The following is a 21,188-nucleotide window of genomic DNA, read 5'->3' on the forward strand; positions in this document are numbered from 1 at the left end:
ACCCTGATGACCAACGGCTGTGCAGGGCTCTGAAAGGCTGCTATTCACGGGCTCTGAGCAAAGCAAACAGCCCACATATGACTGAGGTATACACACACATACAGCTGTAACTGGGCTAGAGTAAGGTCACACCCCATAAAGCTCCTTTTCTGCTCAATAAATGCAGCCAAAGGGTGGAGCTGCAGACGTGCTCAGTGCATAGGATTGTGGACAATAAAGCCAACAATATGACGGCTGTGAAAGTTTGAGCTCGCTGACACTCCCATCAAACCGGGCTGACAGTTTCTTCCTCCTCCGACTGACTCACTCAGTGATACGAAGACCGTGAATATGCAATAAAACAGGCAATTATTAACCGAACACAGGAACAGAAATGGAGGAAGCTGCACTCAAACTTACTGGTAGAAAAAGTGTCATCCGCAGGACGTGAGCTATCCAACTGTTGGCAGCTGGATTAAAGACGGCATCGGATGGCCGCCGCTGGATCGATGGCCGGCTCAGCTGAGGAGAGTCGCACCCATCTGTGCCACCGTCATCTCCAACAAATACAAGGGAGTCTCCGTCCGCTGCCTGCCCCCCCGCCCAGTCTATCCCCTCTATCAGGGTCCCCACACTGCGCGTCTGCCCAGCCTTCAGCAGCTGATAGCGCGCTCCGGTGCGGCTGTGAGCTCCCTCCTCCCCCTCCTGCGCCCTCCGACGTCGCAGTTCCTGTATGTTGTGCACTCAGTGCTGTGGCAACAAATCCGTCGCTCCGGGTGGTTCACCGTGCGAGGACACCGCACGCTGCACCGCACCGCACCGCACCGCACCGCACCGCCGACAGCGCGCCGCTCCTGCGGGGTGATGTGACCTCAGAGACCAGGCGAGAGACGCACTGACCGCGCAGGAACGCGGTTACGCACGGCCAGCCCGCGCACGCAAACACACTCGCTTTTTTTTTGTTGACATAAGCTCTCAATGCAGTGAATTTTATTAGGTTAATTGAATAAACCTGGTCCTTTACATGATAAGAAATAAAGTAACAAAGTGTGTTCTTTAACTTTAAAACTTAACTTCCAAACCTAATAAAGAGCAAAAATTAACTTCATCACATGTAATTCACAAAATAATTTAAATGAATTTGAAAACAAGCAACAGTCCAGATAAGTTCAAAGATATCGTGCAGATTTCATGCATAGACACATGAGAAAAGAAATGTTTCTAACCTGGATTTAAAAATGTCTCCATTTGGTGAAAGTTTAATCTCCACTGGCAGTTTGTTCCACTTGTTTGCAGCATAACAGCTAAATGCTGCTTCTCCATGTTTAGTCTGGACTCTGGACTGGACCAGCTGACCTGAGTCCTTGGATCTAAGAGCTCTGCTGGCTTTATATTCTCTGAACAGATCACAGATTGTAAACCATCAGCAGGCTTTTAAAATCTATTCTGTGACTGACTGGAAGCCAGAGTAAAGATTTTAAAGCTGCTGTGATGTGTTCAGATCTCTTAGTCCGGGTTAAAACTCCAGCAGCAGCGTTCTGGATGAGCTGAAGATGTTTAATGCTCTTTTTGGGAAGTCCAGTTAAAAGAGCGTTACAGAATACTGTGAAAAGATTCAGGGGAGAAACCTCAGCGTGGAAAGGCCGAGGACAGAAACCTCTGCTGGATGAGCTGGGAGCCCTCAGGCAGCACTACAGGAGAAACCGTCATCATGCTACCATGATCCATACAGCCACATGGGCTCAGGGGGAGCTGGGAGAACCATTTCCACTCAACACGGTCCAATGTGAGCTGAAGCTGCACCACACCAGCAGGAAGCCGTATATCAGCTCTGTGCAGGAACAGGCTGTGATTAGAGAAAGGTTTAAAGCCAGCGTCTGTGAAGGTGTGGGGGGGCATCAGGGTCCATGGCAGGGAGGGCTTCATCTGTGTGAAGGTGTGGGGGGGCATCAGGGTCCATGGCAGGGAGGGCTTCATCTGTGTGAAGGTGTGGGGGGGCATCAGGGTCCATGGCAGGGAGGGCTTCATCTGTGTGAAGGTGTGGGGGGGCATCAGGATCCATGGCAGGGAGGGCTTCATCTGTGTGAAGGTGCCACTGATGCAGAGCTGGATGTTGGAGTTCTGCAGAGACAGATGCTGCCATCCAGGTGACGTCTGAGACCTCATTCTGCAGGACTTCCACCAGGTTTATTTGTCTTTTTAGTCGTCAGTGTTAGATTCTGTTTTATTCTTGTTCCCTGTCATCACCCTTAGATATCCTCAGTTGTCTCAGTTTCGTCCCCTGGTCTCATGTTTCCTGGTAAGTACCCTCCTGCGGTCACTCAACTCCTCAGCCCTCGCTGCTTCTGGCTCTGCAGTCACCTCAGTCAGCTGTCAGATGCTTATTGTTGTCCTTTTAATCCTTTTTGTGGTTTCTGTGTTGACCAGTAAGTTACTTTGAGATATATTCAGATTATTTTTAAATGATACATGTTGCCAAGAAGTAAGAAAAGTGTGTTTATTTGTCTCATCCTGGTAATCTTTATTGTATAATTGTTTCAATTATCATCATAATTATATGAAACAGTTTGTTGACATATGTATGGAGATAATAATGTACACATTACTGTATGAAGTTTCCTTTTTTCTCTTTTCTTTTTGATAGGTGTGGTTAGGTCTCACTAAGCGTAAACTTCTACCTACTCCTTTTTTTAATTTAATTCTAAATTTTTTTTTTTAAATAAACAAACTAAACTTTGTTTGTCCTTTCTTCTGTTTGAGTTTTGGTTGTAGTTGATCCCTGCCTCCTTTTTGCCTCCACCGGCGGTCTTTTCCTCCTTCCTCTGGTGGTCCTGCATTTGGGCCCGAACCTCCACTTTAACATGAATCCTGCTGAGCAGCTGAAATCTTATATCAGCAGAACTGGGCACAGGTTCCTCTGAAAAACTCAACAATTAGGATTTATCCTCAGTCCTCAAATGATAACTGACAAAACACAGTTTATACAGCAAGGTCAGGCAACACTTACTGGTTCCTCTTCATCTATAAAGATTTCTTTTCTCATGTGTCTATTCATGAAATCTGCACGATATCTTTGAACTTATCTGGACTGTTGCTTGTTTTTAAATTAATTTAAATTATTTTATTTGTTTCTCTTTATATTCTTTTATGTATTTTTAATGCTTCTTCCACTCCCTGCTGCAATGCTTTTATTTTATGTAAAGCACTTTGAACTGTTCTGTACATGAAATGTGCTATACAAATAAATTTGATTTGATTTTGATTTATAAAGCCCTTTATTAGTATATTATGTTACCTTACAGAGTTCACTGCATAGATTCAGAATCACTTGACTGGTTTTACTTCATGAGTTGAATCTGAACTCGGAAAGAAAATGCTTTTTATTTTGGCGTTTAATCTGGAACATAATACATTATCTCCTTAAATATAACTTAATTTTCAACCTCTCAAGTGTTATTTACAGTCACTGTGGATTTTATTAAACATTTGATCTATTTTTTTTTTCATTTATTTCTTGAACATTCACCTCGTTTGGAGATTTGGAGTTTTCTTAAATGAATGTTTTTCATTTTAAACTTGATTTATTTATCAGGGAGTTTGATTTTGCGTCCATTTCTCTCAGTTAATCAAAGGTTGGGTCAGTAGGTTCAGTAAGGAAACCCAGACATCCCTCTCCCAAGTGACACCAGGGGGCCAGTTATGGGCTCTCTGAGTTGGAGAAACCTCCACATGGAAGTAACCACAAGGCAGCTCGAATCAGATGACCAGTCCACCTCAGCTGACTCCTTTTGATGATAAGGGAGTCGTAACTTTACTTTAACTATGATTGTTATCTAAATAACTGAGTTAGTGTCTTTTTCTTTTCTTTTCTTTTCTTTTCTCTTCTTTTCCTTTCTTTCTTTTTGATCTCGCCTCTGTAATTTACTCAATGTTTTTGGAGATGAGGTCATCGAATGGACGAAAGCTCTCTCTGTTCCTGTCATTCTCACATTCATACATTATGGAAGTGTTGGGGTTGGATTACAGATGGATGAATCAAAGAGAGCAGCAGCCACAACATCCCAACTGTCTTCACATACGGGCCGTGACCCCAAATGAGTGAAAAATGTTTTCAGTAGCTTCTGTGGGATGATTTCATTTTCTGTGACTCTGAGAGTCACTAGATCTCAACCCAGAGGAAACTCTTAGTGGATTTTGGAGTCACCGCTGTATTAAAAACACTAAATGAAGAAACATCTTCTGGATTATTTGAGGGTTGTGGTGGAATTACTAGGGCTGGGCAACGATTAAAATTTTTAATCTAATTAATCGCATGATTTCCCTGATTAATCACGATTAATCGCATTTGCACGCAAAATCCAAAAATGAATTCAAAAGTAGTGTATAGCTTTTAGCATTTAGTTTTATTTTAAATGTGCTGCCATATGAATGAAAGTGCCATAACATTTGTTGTGCAAACACACTTTTAACATCAGCATCTTTCTGTAGTTTTTATGTAGAAGCCTCGCTCCACTGTCTGTTTCCTTGAATGACTTGCTGCTATCAGTTGTGTGTTTTGCCTTTAAGTGATATTTTAGACTGGAACTACTACGCTGAGAAGACAATTCAACTTGGCAGTGTTTACAGATGACTTTGGTTCTGTCGACTCCGCCGTCTGGAAGAACTTTAAAATGAAAATGGCCGAGTAAAAGTTCTGTACCCTTCTCCATGTTTGGTGGATCCGCCGATTACTTTCTTTTCTGGTTCCACAGCAGACAGCAACAGACTTTTACAAAATAAAAGCCTGTGAGCAACAGACTTTTACAGAATAAAAGCCTGTGAGCAACAAACTTTCACAATAATAAATTAAACTAGAAATGCACTCAGAGAGTGCAGACCTCCGCCAACCGCCAACCTACCTGTGGATAGCGAGCCATGTATGGACATACGTTCCTGATGTGGGCTACTTGTTCTTTGGCGCTGTCAGCAGAAGAGGCATTCCCTTCTCGCTATTCATTATTGAACAGCAGTGTTCGCCGTTATTAATTATTATTTATATTATTATTATTATTATAATGTTTTGTCGAGAAGCAGTGTTCTGTCGGGAAGCAGTGTTCGCCGTTATTATTACGCTATATGCAGTTATGCACACTGGCTTGCCGTTGCAATCTTTTGTTGTGCTAATTACAGCAAATCCGTGCAATATGCATTCTGTCTGGCTTTGGCTCTGTTTGGCTGTGGCACCTTGAGGTCGCGCCACCTTGTGGCAGGTCGCAAGATTGCAGCACAAACAGACGAACGAACGAACATCCAGACATCCAGACAAACCAACAGACAAACTCGGGCGATCACATAACCTCCTTGGCGGAGGTAATAATAAAACAGGGGTGGTCCGTGGTGTAGTGGGTTGAAATGGCGCCCCATGTACAAGAGGCTATCGTCCTCGCTGCAGCTGGCCCCGGTTCGAGTTCCGCATCGGACGGCCCTGTGCTGCGTGTTGTTCCCCCTCTCTCTGCAACCTGGTTTTGTGCATTAAAGGCACAAAAGCCCCCCCCCCCATTTATTTGTTATAATTAAAAAAATTAGAAAAATAAATAAATAAAACCTGCGTTAACGCGATAATAACGAGTTAACTCGTCCAGCCCTAGGAATTACACTTTACTTGCTTTGTTTGCTCTGAACAGTCTGCTTCCTCCACTCGTCTGACTCAGCTTTGACCCTTTATGACAGTGTTCTGAGCAATGTGTCATGTTCTTCTCTCCTCAGAATTTCTGATTAATCGCAGCTAATGATTTTATCAGTGCAGGGTTGCCTTGATGTGATTATTGCAACCTTCTTCTGCTGCTGCAAGGTTGAAGGGGTTTCATTTATATTTATTTATATGGGCCATCTGCGCTGAAACTCTCAAACTAAACTTTCTCACTGACGTGAAAAATGCCTCGAAAACAATGTATTTTACAATGTAATGTGCAAAGATTACATTAGATAATGCCAATACATCAGCAGAAGCTTAGGAGGCTGCTGTGATCATGGCCAGAACAAGCCGTGTGAGCTTAAACTACAGAGGTATGGCGTCTCTTTGGTGTCTTATTGTTCTTGTCATCGTGGCACCTCCGGGCCTTTTGTCCAAAGCTTTCAGTGTCTGCTCACTGATTATCCGGCAGACTGGTTGCAGCACACTGGCGCTCCTGGTATTTGCTCGCCACCCAGTGGCCACACGCGGAAAATGGCGCTTCACCTTCTCTCTCATCTGCCAGGGGCCATTTTGAACCCTACAGCTGTGTTACACATGCAGTCGTGCGAGAAATGAGTAATACAAAAACAAAGAGGGAAGCACAACAGCTTATTTTCTAATGTGATCTGTTTACCCTGTGATATTCCTAACATACCCATTTTGGAATTTTCTGCACGTGTTTGTGACTCTCTTCTTGCATTTGATCTTTTTTGGAAGCAGCTGGAATTATTTATTTAACTTTAACATTCCTACTGTGCATTTTCAGTTCAGATAAGGATAAACTAAGCAGTCTGCCTGGGATATTGGGTCATGTTAGTGTAATTAGAGACGTGCTTTTCAAGCTTTATATTTTGTTACAAAGACGTATTTTTATCTTTATGAAAGATGCTCATTTTGTATTATTTTACGCCTCAGTGACCTCATTATGCAAGTCAACAAATAACAATTCTGGCATGACAGGGGCTCCAAACACAGCTCTGAAGCTCAACAGCTAACGTGTTAGGCATTGCCTGCTCTGCTTGAAAACTTTTCTTTACTGGTCTAAAAAACTTGACCGGTACCTGCTGCCGGAGACCAATTAATGAGGCGGATAAACTCGCTAATTGGCGCCTTAATTGGCCCCGTGCACTGAGCGCGCGGCCCCGCCATGCGTCCAGCCCCTCAGACATCACAATCCCACCGTGTCGCAAAGATTTAGGGTCAGTCTGTCAGACGGGAAGGAGCCCCCCCAGCAGCCACCTCTGGATCCCCCTCTATCAGTTTCTCCCTCCCACTCTATCTCGGTGTTTTATGTCTGCGTCACAACAAGTCGGTCGAGAGCGCGAGGTAGGGATGATGGCGTCTCTGGCGGCTTGATTCCGGTGCAGCTCTTACAAGCCCGCCTTAATAGCATCAGTAGGTGGTGGCGTAGAGGTGGGGGGGCAGAGCAACAGCGACGGGAACATGACGAAACGGTTCCGCGGAGGACGGACGAACTAGACTGAGAGACAGACGGACAGTCAGTCGCCTTTTCTCCCCCCACCTCCTCTTCCTCCTCCTCCTCCTCCTCCTCCTCCTTGCTGACGGTTTGACTGACACACACAGGCGCTTGGCACAGACAGGGACACGCATGCACACCATCCACTTTTTGCAAACACGCAAGCTGCGCATCGGAGCGGGCAGTAATTGGGCAGCGGAGATCCACAGCAGATGAGGGCATTTCATGTCCAACCTGTCCAGGAATCACTGTGACCCCGACGTGAAGGAGTTCGACTTGACAGGTACCCTTCACCGGCCAGCTCACTGTGCAAAATTTGCCTGATTTCCATCTGATGCACAGACTATGTTAAGCATCCTGCGTCTTTACTTGAGTGCATGCACTGGAACAAATGCTCAACGTGCAGAGATGATACCTGCAGAGCCATTTCATGCATCAATTTAAGTTTCTAAGGTCTTTGGGAGAGGAGAAGAAGACAACAGCAAAGTGCACGGCAGACGCTTCAAGTCATCTTTGCCAATTCAGTCAAACTGTATTGCAGTAGTCATCATGCAGTGTTTTTTTTTTTTTGTCTGTGTGTGTGTATATGTGTGTTTGATGTGTGCAGTAATCATTTGTCTTGCTCTCTGGTTGTGTACTCACTCTCATCTCTCACTGTGGTGGATACAGGCTGTCGCGATGCTCAGGACTAAAAAGGAGGAGGGGAGGATATTTTTTAACCCCTTTCCACTGAAGCCCGGCCGTCTCAGAGGCGGCTGAAACACGCCGGGGCCGTAAAGCCCCTCTGTCAGCAATGGCAGCAAAGTATTCAGCGAATAAATCGGATTTCCATTTCACACGAGCCCTTCTCTCTGCTCTCTGTGTCTCTCCTCAGGATGGGGGGAGTAAGTGAAGGAGATGATGTGTTGGCTCGGTGGAGTGATGGACTACTGTACCTCGGCAATGTAAAAAGAGTAAGTGCACGTTGGAGTATGCATGTGTGTGTGTGTGTGACAGAAACATACTTTTGAGTGTGTGTGTGTGGGTCTGTGAATGTGATTCAGAAAGACTTCTGTTTAGTTTTGACCTGCTGTCTCCCTCTCAGGTGGACGGAGTCAAGCAGTGCTGTCTGGTGAGATTTGAGGACAACTCTGAGTTCTGGGTACTGAGAAAGGACATCCACTCGTGTAAGAGGAGCATCTTTTTCTCTCTTCCTTTTTCACCATATTAAAAATCACATCTTCTTCCAACTCATATTGAAAGTTTTGAATTTAACCGGGGAGGTTGTGGGCATTAATTCCTGGTTTTATACTTTGTTTTTGTTTCTGGAGCTCTCAGTTGATGTTCTTTGAAAACGCAGAGGAAGAAATTGCAGTCACGTTCGAGGTTATGATACCGAGAGCCGAGTATTCTGACGGGTGGCGCGTTGTAATTGGTGTATCAGAATCTATTTATAAATTTATTAGACTAATAGCTCCTGAGGGGGGATGGTCCCCCCTCCCCACCTCACATCAAGTCAAAGGGGAAGTTGGACACTTGTTAGGACCACGCTGAACATCCGGATGTCAAATGAAGTGAAATCTGAAAGGGTGCAGGAGACACTGAAATCAATGAGGTGGCAAGGATGTGAATCAATATACATAAATTAATGCAGTTGACTGCTTTCTCTCTCTGTCTTCCTTTCACACGTTTACTTCCTCCCCTCCCCTGCCTCTCTCTGTCTTTTCTTGTTTTCTTCAGTCGCTGCTGGAGTGGAAGAAGTTTGCTGTATTTGTGACGCTCCGCCTCTTAAAGAACCCCTCATAAATTGTCTTAAATGTCGCCACGGTAAGGGAGCACGCCTCATCTTACGCTGTCAAACTCTGGTTTCACCATCAGTTCCTGCAGTGACCTTGAAGACTTGACACAGTCTGATAAATAATGCGGCTTTAAGGGGAGAGGAGATAGAGAGGCTCATATCAGCAGTGATAAATGCGAGCAGTTGCACTTGCATCCTGACTAGAGTGGAAATAAATGAGATATCAATGAATATTTAACAGATAGACTTACATTCAGCAAAATGTCCTGCATGGAAATACTGATATGCAGCTGATATGATAATTTTATACCTAAACAATCCTCTAATTTTAGTGACGCTTGAAAGTTTGTCAAATCTTTAAAGTTCTCTATATTCAAACATAAATTCAGTATTGTGCAAGTCTTGTGCCATCCCTAATTGTTTCATATATTGACAGGAAATACGTCCATCAATCCATTTTCTATACCTGCTTAATCCAACTCAGGGTCGCTGGGGGGCTGCAGCCTATCTCGGTCGCCATTGGGCGAGAGGCAGGGTTAAGGTTCAGGAAACAGGAGCAGTAATTTATTTAAAAAGGTTCAAACCTATGTAGAAATAAAGTTAGAGTTAGTTCAGTTCTGAGCAGCTTTAAAGTGAATATCTGCTCTGAGCTGCTTTCTCCTCCAGCACAGCCTGAACCCTCTCAGACGAGCTTTCTGTCCTTTCTTTAAGGAGTCTTCAGGAATAGTTCTCCAGGCTTCTTGAAGGACATCCCAAAGCTCTTCTTTGGATGTGGGCTGCCTTTTGTTCCGTTCTCTGCCAACATGATCCCACACTGCTTCAGTAATGTTGAGCTCCGGGCTCTGGGGAGGATTCATCCCTCCATCAGACCTGCTGCCACTGATTTTCAGCCCACTTCTTGTGTCCTTTGGCACAGCTCAGCCTTTTCTCCCTGTTTCCCTTCCTTAAGAACGGCTTCTTGACAGCCACCCTTCCATGGAGCCCATTTCTGATGAGGCCAACAGCAGATGGATCAGCTGAAGGTCCAGATGCATCTCTCAGCTCCTGTGTCAGGTCTTTGCTGGATGTTTTCCTCTTTCTTAAGGACATCACTTTCAGATCCTGTTCATCTGCTGTAGATAGTTCTTTAGGCCTGACACTTCTTCTTCTGTCCTCCACTTGTCCAGTTTCCTCAAATGTTTTAAGGACACACTGCACACCATGCTGAGATATGCCAAGTTTCAGCTAACAGCTCTTTGGGAATCACCTTGTTGCTGCAGAAATCCTGTTTTCTGTCTGTCACACTGTGTTATCTTTGCTGTTTTTCACAGATGCAGCTAAAGAAATGGGAACAAATGATGTGTCTCTGTGACAGGCTGCTGGGAACAAAGTGCCTAAAGATCCAGTTTAAAACGGCTTCTTTGCTAAGTTGTCTGTTCTGTGTGGACACAACACTGGTTCATCCCTTGAGTTAGGAGCCTTTTTTCTACCTGAATGGTTCATAGGTCAGAGTTAAGTGGTTTAACAAAGAAAAAACACATTCCTCTGAAGATGTTCAGGTACAAGGACTGGACTGAAAATGAGTGAAAAAGCAGAAAATGTCCAAAAAAAAACTTTCAGAAAGCCTGGAGAGCTGTTGCTCAAGACCACTTTAAAATAATACAAGAAAGTCTGTCTACTTGCAAGCAAATTATAAAGAAATGAGGGGTGAATGAAAACATTTGCACAGAACTTTACGACCTAAAACATTCCTTAAAGTCTAAAAGTTAAGGCCCTACTTTTACGACACGTCTTAAATGTAGAACTGGAGAAATGGAGAACTCTATGAAACAGATATGTATGAACAATGAAGAGTAGCAGTCAATTTGCAGGTGAAATTAGAGTCAGGTGTTGTCCTGCAAATGGATGAAAGCCTCCTATAAGCCCCGGATAACAGCAACACGGCAGCTCTGAGCTAACAGTACAATAGTACGCGTTCATTTATTCATTGGTCTTCAAGTATTGGTGAAATAAAGACAGATAATGCCTTATTTAGAGGCTGTATTGTCTCTGCCCTGTTCTCTCCCGTTATATGGATATACGCCGATCTCCAGTGATCTAAATAACGTTTTGCTTCTCAAAAGCAGTGATACGAAGGGAGAGAAAATAGGGCCAAGCGATTGTGAGGTCTGACTTTTTCCTGGAGAACGATTTTGTGATACAAATGTATTACTCTTTTGAACGCATATTGTTTTGAGAAGCAAAATGCTTTATTTTTTAAACCCCAGCCAACTAGCCAAAACTACTTTCCTACGATATTGCTAGTATGGGATGTCATACAGCTTCATGTCGAAAGAGGCGAACTATTCCTTTAAACAAAAACATTTTAAGGAGTCAAACTCTGCTCGTGCATTATTCTGCGCAGTGGAAGGAAGTTTTAAAATCACACAGGAGGGGGATGCGTAAGAAGCAAATGGTAGTACATTTTACTGTCACGGCTAACAATGTTGTTCGCTGTCTGTCCTGAGATAAAACCCTTGGACAAACATGCTTCCTGCTCTCTAAATGCAAATAGTATTGTGAAATGTTTTGCATGCTTCTAAAACAAACTGGGAAAGCACTCTACGCGGCACTGACCTGTCACTGTTGTCACTCTGGTCTTGAATTAGACGCTCTGCTTCCTCCTTCCATTACAGGTTATCATCTAGAGTGCCACACACCAGCCATCGAACCGGAAGCTGACAGCGATTCGTGGATATGTCGGCAATGTGTCTTTGCAGTCGCAACCAAGGTCAGGCTGCTAATCTCTCCGTCTCACACTGGCAGAAGACATTCGAAGTGCAATATGGGAGAAATCCAGTCAGATAGATCAAGCTGCAGCGTTGTATGCAGCTGACAATGCGTTTATTCGGGGAAAAAGCACTCAAATTTTATTAGTATTGACTTAAATATTAGATTTTGTACATTGTGTCTGAGAAATCGTGAACAATCAATAGTTATGAAGCTGATAAACTACACTGGAGTTGAGAGAAGTACCTTTAAAGTTAATCCATCAGATGTGCTCCATTTCTGGAGATATGAGATGAGATAGAACTCGCTTAATTGTCAATCGATCAATGTCCATCTCTCATTGTCCAGACTTCCATTGTCTCAGACACTATTTCTCACAGCTGACCTACAATAGGATGAGGCAAACAGCCTTCTTACGCATCTAATGTTATCGGTTTCTGACACGACATTGATCTGAGGGGTCACGGCTAATCGGCACTGTCCTAAAATTGTGTCGGCAGAGAGGTGGCGCCCTGAAACGGGGACGCTTCGCTCGGCTCATGCAGTTCATGAAACTCCGACTTCCCTACCAGCTGTCCTCCTTAGACTGGGACCCGCAGCATCTGACCAATCAGCAGCAGTGTTACTGCTACTGCGCCGGACCTGGAGAGTGAGTAACTCTGCAGTGGCCAGTTTAAGTCTGTCTGTACAGCTCACGTATTGTCTCTAACCTCAGCTGTTCAGTGGATTATTTGTGAATTGCATTGAATTTTTGCTTCAGAGATGTAAATGTATTTTATTTATACAGCCCTTTACAGACAATCCTTACGATGTACCAAATTGCTTTACAGTAGGTAATAAATAAAGAGAAGAATAAGTAAAAACAAATAAAAACAATAAAAGAACAGTGAAAGCATTAAAATACAACAAAATCGAATAAGATAAAATAAGATAAAAGTGTCATCATACTACTGGGTATTAAAAGCAATCCTAAATAAGCAGGTTTTTAGCTTAGATCTGAAGAGGCCCAGGTCAGAAATAAGACGCAGCTGGACGGGGGGCTTATTCCAGAGCCTGGGGGCAGCTTTGGGAAAAGGCTCGCTCACCCCAGGGTTTGTATTCTGACCTGGGCACTTCCAGCAGAAACTGATCTGTGGACCTCAGAGCTCTACCAGGACTGTTTAAAGCTCAGATAAATACGATGGGGTGAGGCCGTGAAGAGCTTTAAAAACAAACATTAAAAGTTTAAAATCAATCAGAGGCTGTGTTCGAAACCTCCTACTACATACTGCATACTCATCGATCAGACAGTATGCAGAGCGTTTACCCACAATGCATTTCGCTCCTGCCCGAGCCGAAATCAGCCGGCCTGAAGCTTATTTCGCTTAAACTCTAAACTCTGTAAACTTTAGCAACATTTGAAACATTTTCAGGCGAGAAAGTAGTCGTTTAGATCCCCAACGTGTTGAAAACCTGACAAAATACCGGCTGTTTACAATTTTGTTCCCACGAATTCGGCGCTACTAAAGCTAACCGCAGTGAGCAACGCACTTCCGGTTATTTTCACAAAATAAAATACCCGTTGCCTTTTATCACAGGGAAAGCCATTACCATACAATTGGTGCTTTTGTTTTGAAAACAGGAAGTGAACCTACCCTCGTTGTAGCTATCTTGAAACTGCCGTTTTGACAGGAAATGACGATCGGCAACGTCAAGTTACATTGCATCTTGGGTAGTTTCGAACACAGCCAAAGAGATGTTCAGGGTGTCAGTTAAACCAAACTATAGTACTTGTGTTTTCTCAGTTAGTACCCTTTGACCTGTGTAGCAACACCAATGGTATTTGGTGCTCCAAACAGCATAAAACAGACTCGCAGTAGTATGTGTTTGATATCTTGTTTTTTATTTGTCGGACTGCAGGTGGAATCTGAAGATGCTGCAGTGTGCCAGCTGTGGTCAGTGGTTCCACGAGGCCTGCACTCAGTGTTTAACCAAGCCATTACTGTATGGTGACAGGTACGGCACAAAGCATTTGATATATAAAGTAAATATATAAAGGAATTTATCAAGCTGGAATTTTATCCAGCTAAGAGACATCCAAAATGCTATATGTGATGGTAATGTATTTACGTGAAATATTTTATTTAAAGCTTGATCTTCTAATTTTAAAGCAATATTTTCTACACTTTTATGGCTACATGAAGCAGATTTTGATCAGTAACAGACAATTTAATTGGTGTACTGATGGATTGGGCCCATGATTTAATCATTTTTTAATTAAAACTAAATGCGCTGCAGACTGCTTGCATAATAAGACACTTTTTTGCAAACTGACACAGAAACAAAATGGTTGTAAATGTTCATTTTATTTGATATTATCAGTAAATATCATCTCATCTATCAGTGAAAAAGCAATATCAGTTGTCCACTACTATTGCTACATGACTGTTAGAATGTGGAATATTTGAATTAATATAAAATGTCAGTTTAGTTTTAAATTAATCGTTTAATCATACATAATAACCGATGATAATTAGATACAAGCGGTCCCTACTTTAGTTAACTTATGAACTTAACTAACTAAAGATTATTTGCTAAGTAGTTCGTTAACTTTAGCTAGTTAGCCAATTTTAGCTTTGCTAACTTTACAAGTTACCAGTTACATTTGACTAACTTGTTGTTATTCTGCTGCAACAACCACTTTATTTTTCAGGGTGTCCCACAAAGAGGTTCAATCGGGTCTGATCCTAAAGGGACAACATTGGCAGCTGCTTCTGTTTTAGCTAACTTTAGCCTACTGTTCCCAGGTCACAGCTTTTATTGAAGGAAGACGAGGCCTTTTTCTAACTGTTTGTAAGATGTTTTGACAATGTCTGAGTTATTTGTCAGACATTTTGACTGATAGTTTTGCAAATATCCATTAGATCTAACTTCTCTTGTTCCTTCTTGTAAAGCTCTTTGTAACTTTGTGAAAAAAGCTATCAAAATAATGTGTTATTATTCTTATTCTGGTATTATCTTATTCTTCGTATTGTTATTATTTGACTTAATGAATAGAAATAAGAAAAATCTATAGATATAAACACAAACTAATTGTTGTGATCAGCCAACATTAGCTGGTATTACACCAGTAGGCTACTATATTAGTTTAGATCTAATATTTTGATTGTATTTTTACCTAAAAAAGTTGTTACCAGGTTAACCTTCTTCTCCTTTTTACCTCTCATTTCATATTGCTTACTTTGTTACATCCAATGTCAAGGTCCCATTTAACAGGAAATCTTCCAAGGCTGCAACTAATGGTTTCTTTTAGATTCATAAAGTATTGAAGAACACTGAAATATGTGTCTAAATGTTCTCAGAGCCAGATGCAGAGTAACAAAACAAATCTACAGTTGGATGTTGGAACCGGTAAAGGTTTGCCATTTAATTTACATGAATAAATCCTGGAACAAAATTCATTATTAACCGATTAATTGTTATAAAGTGTTATAAAGTCTGGTCTGATTGAGAAAATGAGATTGAGATTTCTACATGACATCTTCACTTGTCAGAGAACTGCCTTAATAAGATTGAGATTAGATAATTAGTGTGCTTGTTAATGTTGTCGGTGACTCTTGCTACAAGGACGGCAGTTTGTTTTATCTTCAGAGTTAGGGGACAGACACCACAGCAGGTAAATCATCTCTCTGCGAGTATTCAGACTTGATGCTGAGTGGATATGCAAGATGAGCTGTATCTTATGCATGTCATAAAATGTTTCCATCCATTAGGTTATTATTGTCATTAACCATCTGTGTTAGCTGAGTGGGTTTTACACCTATGCTGTCACAGGGCTACGGCCCAGACTGTGTGAGGGGAAGGAAAAACGGGGGATTAAATTAAGACTGAGAGTTAGGCGGGATTGGTGGAACATCTGCTGAGCAGGTGATGGAGGAAGAGTGAAGACTGGGCTCACAGTTGGAATAGTAACTATGTGCCTCCGTCATACGGCATCTCTATGCTTCATCTCTCCCGGTGACCTTCATGCAAATATAAGGACTGATGTGCACAATGTTGTTGTGCAGTGAGTTTCAGGGTCACTCGGAGCAGGTTGTTATTTTTTGCAAAGAACATTCTACTGTCTCTTTATTTCCAGTTCAGGTTGATTTATGTGATCAATTATCTAGAGAACAGAAGGGGAGAAATGTAATGCCCTTTTCCTCACAAAGAAACAAGCACAACACGACGCGAACGACTCGGGCTAAACGAGAGAAGTCTGCAATGGGGAAAAATTGTTAACCGAATGATTATGAAATGTATAGACTGTGCAAGTAAAAATTAACTCAAAGAAAGAAGTATTTCACACAGTCTTGGGTCATACATTCTGTAAACTAATCCCCGAACACTGGAAAAAATCTAAATCTTACCAAGAATATTTTTCTCATTGAGTATCTCGTTACACTTAATATAAGACACAACTGCCTAACAAGTACCATTTCAGCCAGATATAGGGACTTGTTTTTATACATCTTGAATATCTTGTTAAAGGAGAACTGCTGTATTTTCAACATTAAGCCTCTTTTCTGAGTCGTCTGCAATGTTTTAGAACCCCCCTCACCGCTTTTTTGAATTTTACTGCTGTCTCCGGTATTTGCCTAATTTTGATTGCGAAAAGTTGCTTCTGTCGTGTTTTATTTGGCAGCTCGTTCATGCTCGCACTATTTTCTTAGCCACCTCACAGCCGTGGATAAACTTCCGCTCAGCAGTTGAATCTGACTTGCTATACTCCACACCACTTGATGGCGCCATTGATGGCGATAGTTCATTGTCCTTCGGCACGTAATCGGCACGTAATCGGAGTAATATCAACGAACATCCAGTCTTCAATAGAACTCAATGGAATTTACAAAATGTCAAATAAAACACGACAGAAACAACTTTTCACAACGAAATTTGATATGGATTACCAGTGCACACCAGTAACCACTCCGGTGAGTTGAAGATTTTGAAAACGGACGTTTATTGTGCTTTTACGGACCTTTTTGTACATGCACATGACTTGCCGTTCTGAAGCAGGTTGAGCTGAATCAAAATTAGGCAAATACCGGAGACAGCAGTAAACATCAAAAAAGCGGTGAGGGGGGTTCTAAAACACTGCAGACGACTCAGAAAAGAGGCTTAATGTTGAAAATACCGCAGTTCCCCTTTAAGTGAAAAAGTCTTGAAAACATCTTGTTTTGAGTCATATTTCATATGAAACAAGCTTTTTTTTGACATTTGAAGAGGTTTTTAAGCTAATTTAAAGATCACTTTTAACCCAAAAGTTCTAAATATCACATTTTATTTCAAGAAAACTTGACAAGCCGATTTTCACTAGTTCCATTGGCTGATTGTTTTGCTTATTTCAAGCAAAAACATCTTGTATTTGTTTTTTTCTTACTTATTTTTGGAGGGGCATTTTTTCCAGTGAATAAACTGATTGATTATTAAAGAGAAGCATATTTTAAAGACAGATTGTGAAGCTGTTCAGACCTGATATTATCAGGCCTCCTACATAGTCCAACCACAAATGGACAGCTTTAGAAATGTGTTTACATCTGGCATTGAACTGCATTCTCTCATGTGTCTTGAGTGACCACTTGTGATCGAATCTCAGTTTCCCACTCTATATGCAAATAAACATGTAGCCTGTGTCACACATTTAGCTGTCAGCTGAGCGTCTAACAGGACACCAGGAGCTCTGCTGATGCTTCTGTTCAAGCACGAATACATTCAGTGACCTGAACTGTATTAATATTCAGGCATTAATACATTTCAGAGACATTTTCCGGCATTTTAATCAGCGCAGTTATGCAACAGACGAGGATGTGAGTGAAGCAAAAAAAGATGCACGAAATAATACATCTGTGATGTTGCAGAGCTCAGTGTCAGCACACTTCTGCTGATAAAGACACGGACCCACAAACAAATGGGAGCTTTTCTCTCCTTTGTTCCTAAAACATCTCATCCACAGCATTGTTTACAGCATGCAGAACACAACCAGAACACCAGAAAACCACGAGTTCCACAGTGACATCCCCCTGTACATAGTAGTGATGGGAAGTTCTGCTTTTTTCCGAGAGCCGGCTCTTTATTTAGGATCTTTTGTAGCCTATATTTTACCTTAACTTTACCTTAAAAATCATGGATTATGTGTTGAAAACCCTTTTGCTTTCAGTGTTTTTATGAGAGACCTTGGCTGTGTTCGAAACCGCATACTACTCCTACTACTCCTACTACTCCAGACATCCCAAGTTCCAAAAACTCATTTCAGGGAGATGACTCAGTCTCCTCTCCTCTCCACTCCTCCACTCCTCCACCACCACCACCACGCGCAAGGTGAACGAGTTATTTTATTGCCTGCACGCTCTCACTCGCATTGAAAAAAAAAAAAAAAACCTCCCTCGAATAGTCTAAAATCCGGGATATTTTATCCGACTCGCGGGCATCCGTGATTAACTATCAATATCAGGGAGACTCCCGGACCTTCCGGGAGACTTGGGATGTCTGCTACTCATACTGAATTTTTTCCCGGATGCATATTAGATTTGCTGAAATGTTGGGTATGCATCATGAGGTTACTACTCATACTCAAACTACCCAAGATGCAATGTAACGTGACGTCGCCGATCGTCATTTCCTGTCAAAACGGCAGTTTCAAGATAGCTACAACGAGGGTAGGTTCACTTCCTGTTTTCAAAACAAAAGCACCAATTGTATGGTAATGGCTTTCCCTATGATAAAAGGCAACGGATATTTTATTTTGTGAAAATAACCAGAAGTGCGTTGCTCACTGCGGCTAGCTTTAGTAGCGCCGAATTCGTGGGAACAAAATGGTAAGCAGCCGGTATTTTGTCAGGTTTTCAACACGTTGGGGATCTAAACGACTACTTTCTCTCCTGAAAATGTTTCAAATGTTGCTAAAGTTTACAGAGTTTAGAGCTTAAGAGAAATCAGCTTCAGGCTGGCTGATTTCGGCTCGGGCAGGAGCGAAATGCATTGTGGGTAAACGCTCTGCATACCGTCTGATTGATGAGTATGTAGTATGCGGTTTCGAACACAGACCTTATAATTGCCTAATTCTGTGCATTTATTCTGTGACAAAACCACTCTTACGTTTGTTCATTTCAGTTAAACTTTTTTATTGCACAAATTAACAATAAACTTCAAACAAATCCACAGAACAGAACCAAACTCAAGCTAACGTTAATAATGTCCTCAATTAAACTTTTTTATTGGACAAATGAACAAAAAAATGCTTGTGCGCATTACCCATCATTAGGACATAGGGTGCATGCTGTACATACTTGTGTCATTACTGGTCAGACCACTTGTCTTGACAATCTAAAAGCATTCGCTGTCGTACGTGACCTCCCCTTGTCTGCTAAATCTTTCTGTGTGCAGCAACTTTTGTGACAGCACCGACAGGTGAGCGCCTTTACTGTTGCCTTCCTCTCTATGTGCAGGTGAAGGACACACTCAAAGACAACAGAGGAAACTGTTATTATTCTGTGGAAACAACTGCTTTTTTTCTCAAGGTTGTACCACAGAAAGGTCAAATTTGCCATCATCTGGGGAAACAGTTTGTGGGAAACAGTTTGTGGGAAACAGTTTGGGGAAACAGTTTGTGGAAACAGTTTGAGGAAACAGTTTGTGGAAACAGTTTGGGGAAACAGTTTGTGGAAACAGTTTGGGGAAACAGTTTGTGGGAAACAGTTTGGGGAAACAGTTTGTGGAAACAGTTTGAGGAAACAGTTTGTGGAAACAGTTTGAGGAAACAGTTTGTGGAAACAGTTTGGGGAAACAGTTTGTGGGAAACAGTTTGGGGAAACAGTTTGTGGAAACAGTTTGAGGAAACAGTTTGTGGAAACAGTTTGGGGAAACAGTTTGTGGGAAACAGTTTGGGGAAACAGTTTGTGGAAACAGTTTGAGGAAACAGTTTGTGGAAACAGTTTGTGGGAAACAGTTTGTGGAAACAGTTTGAGGAAACAGTTTGGGGAAACAGTTTGTGGGAAACAGTTTGTGGAAACAGTTTGAGGAAACAGTTTGGGGAAACAGTTTGAGGAAACAGTTTGGGGAAACAGTTTGGGGAAACAGTTTGAGGAAACAGTTTGGGGGAAACAGTTTGTGGAAACAGTTTGGGGAAACAGTTTGAGGAAACAGTTTGGGGAAACAGTTTGGGGAAACAGTTTGAGGAAACAGTTTGGGGGAAACAGTTTGTGGAAACAGTTTGAGGAAACAGTTTGTGGAAACAGTTTGTGGGAAACAGTTTGTGGAAACAGTTTGAGGAAACAGTTTGGGGAAACAGTTTGGGGAAACAGTTTGAGGAAACAGTTTGGGGAAACAGTTTGGGGAAACAGTTTGTGGAAACAGTTTGGGGAAACAGTTTGAGGAAACAGTTTGGGGAAACAGTTTGGGGAAACAGTTTGAGGAAACAGTTTGGGGGAAACAGTTTGTGGAAACAGTTTGGGGAAACAGTTTGAGGAAACAGTTTGGGGAAACAGTTTGGGGAAACAGTTTGAGGAAACAGTTTGAGGAAACAGTTTGTGGAAACAGTTTGTGGAAACAGTTTGGGGAAACAGTTTGTGGAAACAGTTTGGGGAAACAGTTTGAGGAAACAGTTTGGGGAAACAGTTTGGGGAAACAGTTTGAGGAAACAGTTTGGGGGAAACAGTTTGTGGAAACAGTTTGGGGAAACAGTTTGAGGAAACAGTTTGTGGAAACAGTTTGGGGGAACAGTTTGGGGAAACAGTTTGGGGAAACAGTTTGAGGAAACAGTTTGTGGAAACAGTTTGAGGGAAACAGTTTGTGGAAACAGTTTGAGGAAACAGTTTGTGGAAACAGTTAGGGGAAACAGTTTGGGGAAACAGTTTGGGGAAACAGTTTGGGGAAACAGTTTGTGGGAAACAGTTTGTGGGAAACAGTTTGTGGGAAACAGTTTTTTGTGGGAAACAGTTTGTGGGAAACAGTTTGTGGGAAACAGTTTGAGGAAACAGTTTGTGGAAACAGTTTGTGGGAAACAGTTTGGGGAAACAGTTTGTGGAAACAGTTTGAGGAAACAGTTTGTGGAAACAGTTTGTGGGAAACAGTTTGTGGAAACAGTTTGAGGAAACAGTTTGGGGAAACAGTTTGGGGAAACAGTTTGAGGAAACAGTTTGGGGAAACAGTTTGGGGAAACAGTTTGTGGAAACAGTTTGGGGAAACAGTTTGAGGAAACAGTTTGGGGAAACAGTTTGGGGAAACAGTTTGAGGAAACAGTTTGGGGGAAACAGTTTGTGGAAACAGTTTGGGGAAACAGTTTGGGGAAACAGTTTGAGGAAACAGTTTGGGGAAACAGTTTGGGGAAACAGTTTGTGGAAACAGTTTGGGGAAACAGTTTGAGGAAACAGTTTGGGGAAACAGTTTGGGGAAACAGTTTGAGGAAACAGTTTGGGGGAAACAGTTTGTGGAAACAGTTTGGGGAAACAGTTTGAGGAAACAGTTTGGGGAAACAG

At 42.2% G+C, this 21,188-nt stretch overlaps 2 protein-coding genes across 3 annotated transcripts in view; one reads left to right on the forward strand and one right to left on the reverse strand.

Annotated features, from left to right (window-relative positions):
• rgl2 (ral guanine nucleotide dissociation stimulator-like 2) overlaps positions 1-830 on the reverse strand; it is a 50,398-nt gene extending 49,568 nt beyond the window's left edge. Inside the window, exon 1 of one of the 2 annotated variants that reach the window (XM_075466258.1) lies at positions 400-830. In XM_075466258.1, coding sequence (XP_075322373.1) covers positions 400-417 — 18 coding nt within the window. In that variant the 5' untranslated portion in view covers positions 418-830. The remainder of the gene's footprint in view (positions 1-399) is intronic. The other variant, XM_075466259.1, reaches the window with a different exon arrangement.
• Positions 831-6,848: 6,018 nt separating this feature from the next.
• phf1 (PHD finger protein 1) overlaps positions 6,849-21,188 on the forward strand; it is a 38,657-nt gene continuing 24,317 nt past the window's right edge. The window contains exons 1-7 of the mRNA XM_075466263.1: positions 6,849-7,452; positions 8,044-8,122; positions 8,254-8,335; positions 8,889-8,975; positions 11,601-11,695; positions 12,195-12,343; positions 13,594-13,689. Coding sequence (XP_075322378.1) covers positions 8,045-8,122; positions 8,254-8,335; positions 8,889-8,975; positions 11,601-11,695; positions 12,195-12,343; positions 13,594-13,689 — 587 coding nt within the window. The 5' untranslated portion in view covers positions 6,849-7,452; position 8,044. The remainder of the gene's footprint in view (positions 7,453-8,043; positions 8,123-8,253; positions 8,336-8,888; positions 8,976-11,600; positions 11,696-12,194; positions 12,344-13,593; positions 13,690-21,188) is intronic.

Source organism: Odontesthes bonariensis, chromosome 5 (assembly GCF_027942865.1).
Source record: "Odontesthes bonariensis isolate fOdoBon6 chromosome 5, fOdoBon6.hap1, whole genome shotgun sequence".
Taxonomy (NCBI): domain Eukaryota; kingdom Metazoa; phylum Chordata; class Actinopteri; order Atheriniformes; family Atherinopsidae; genus Odontesthes; species Odontesthes bonariensis.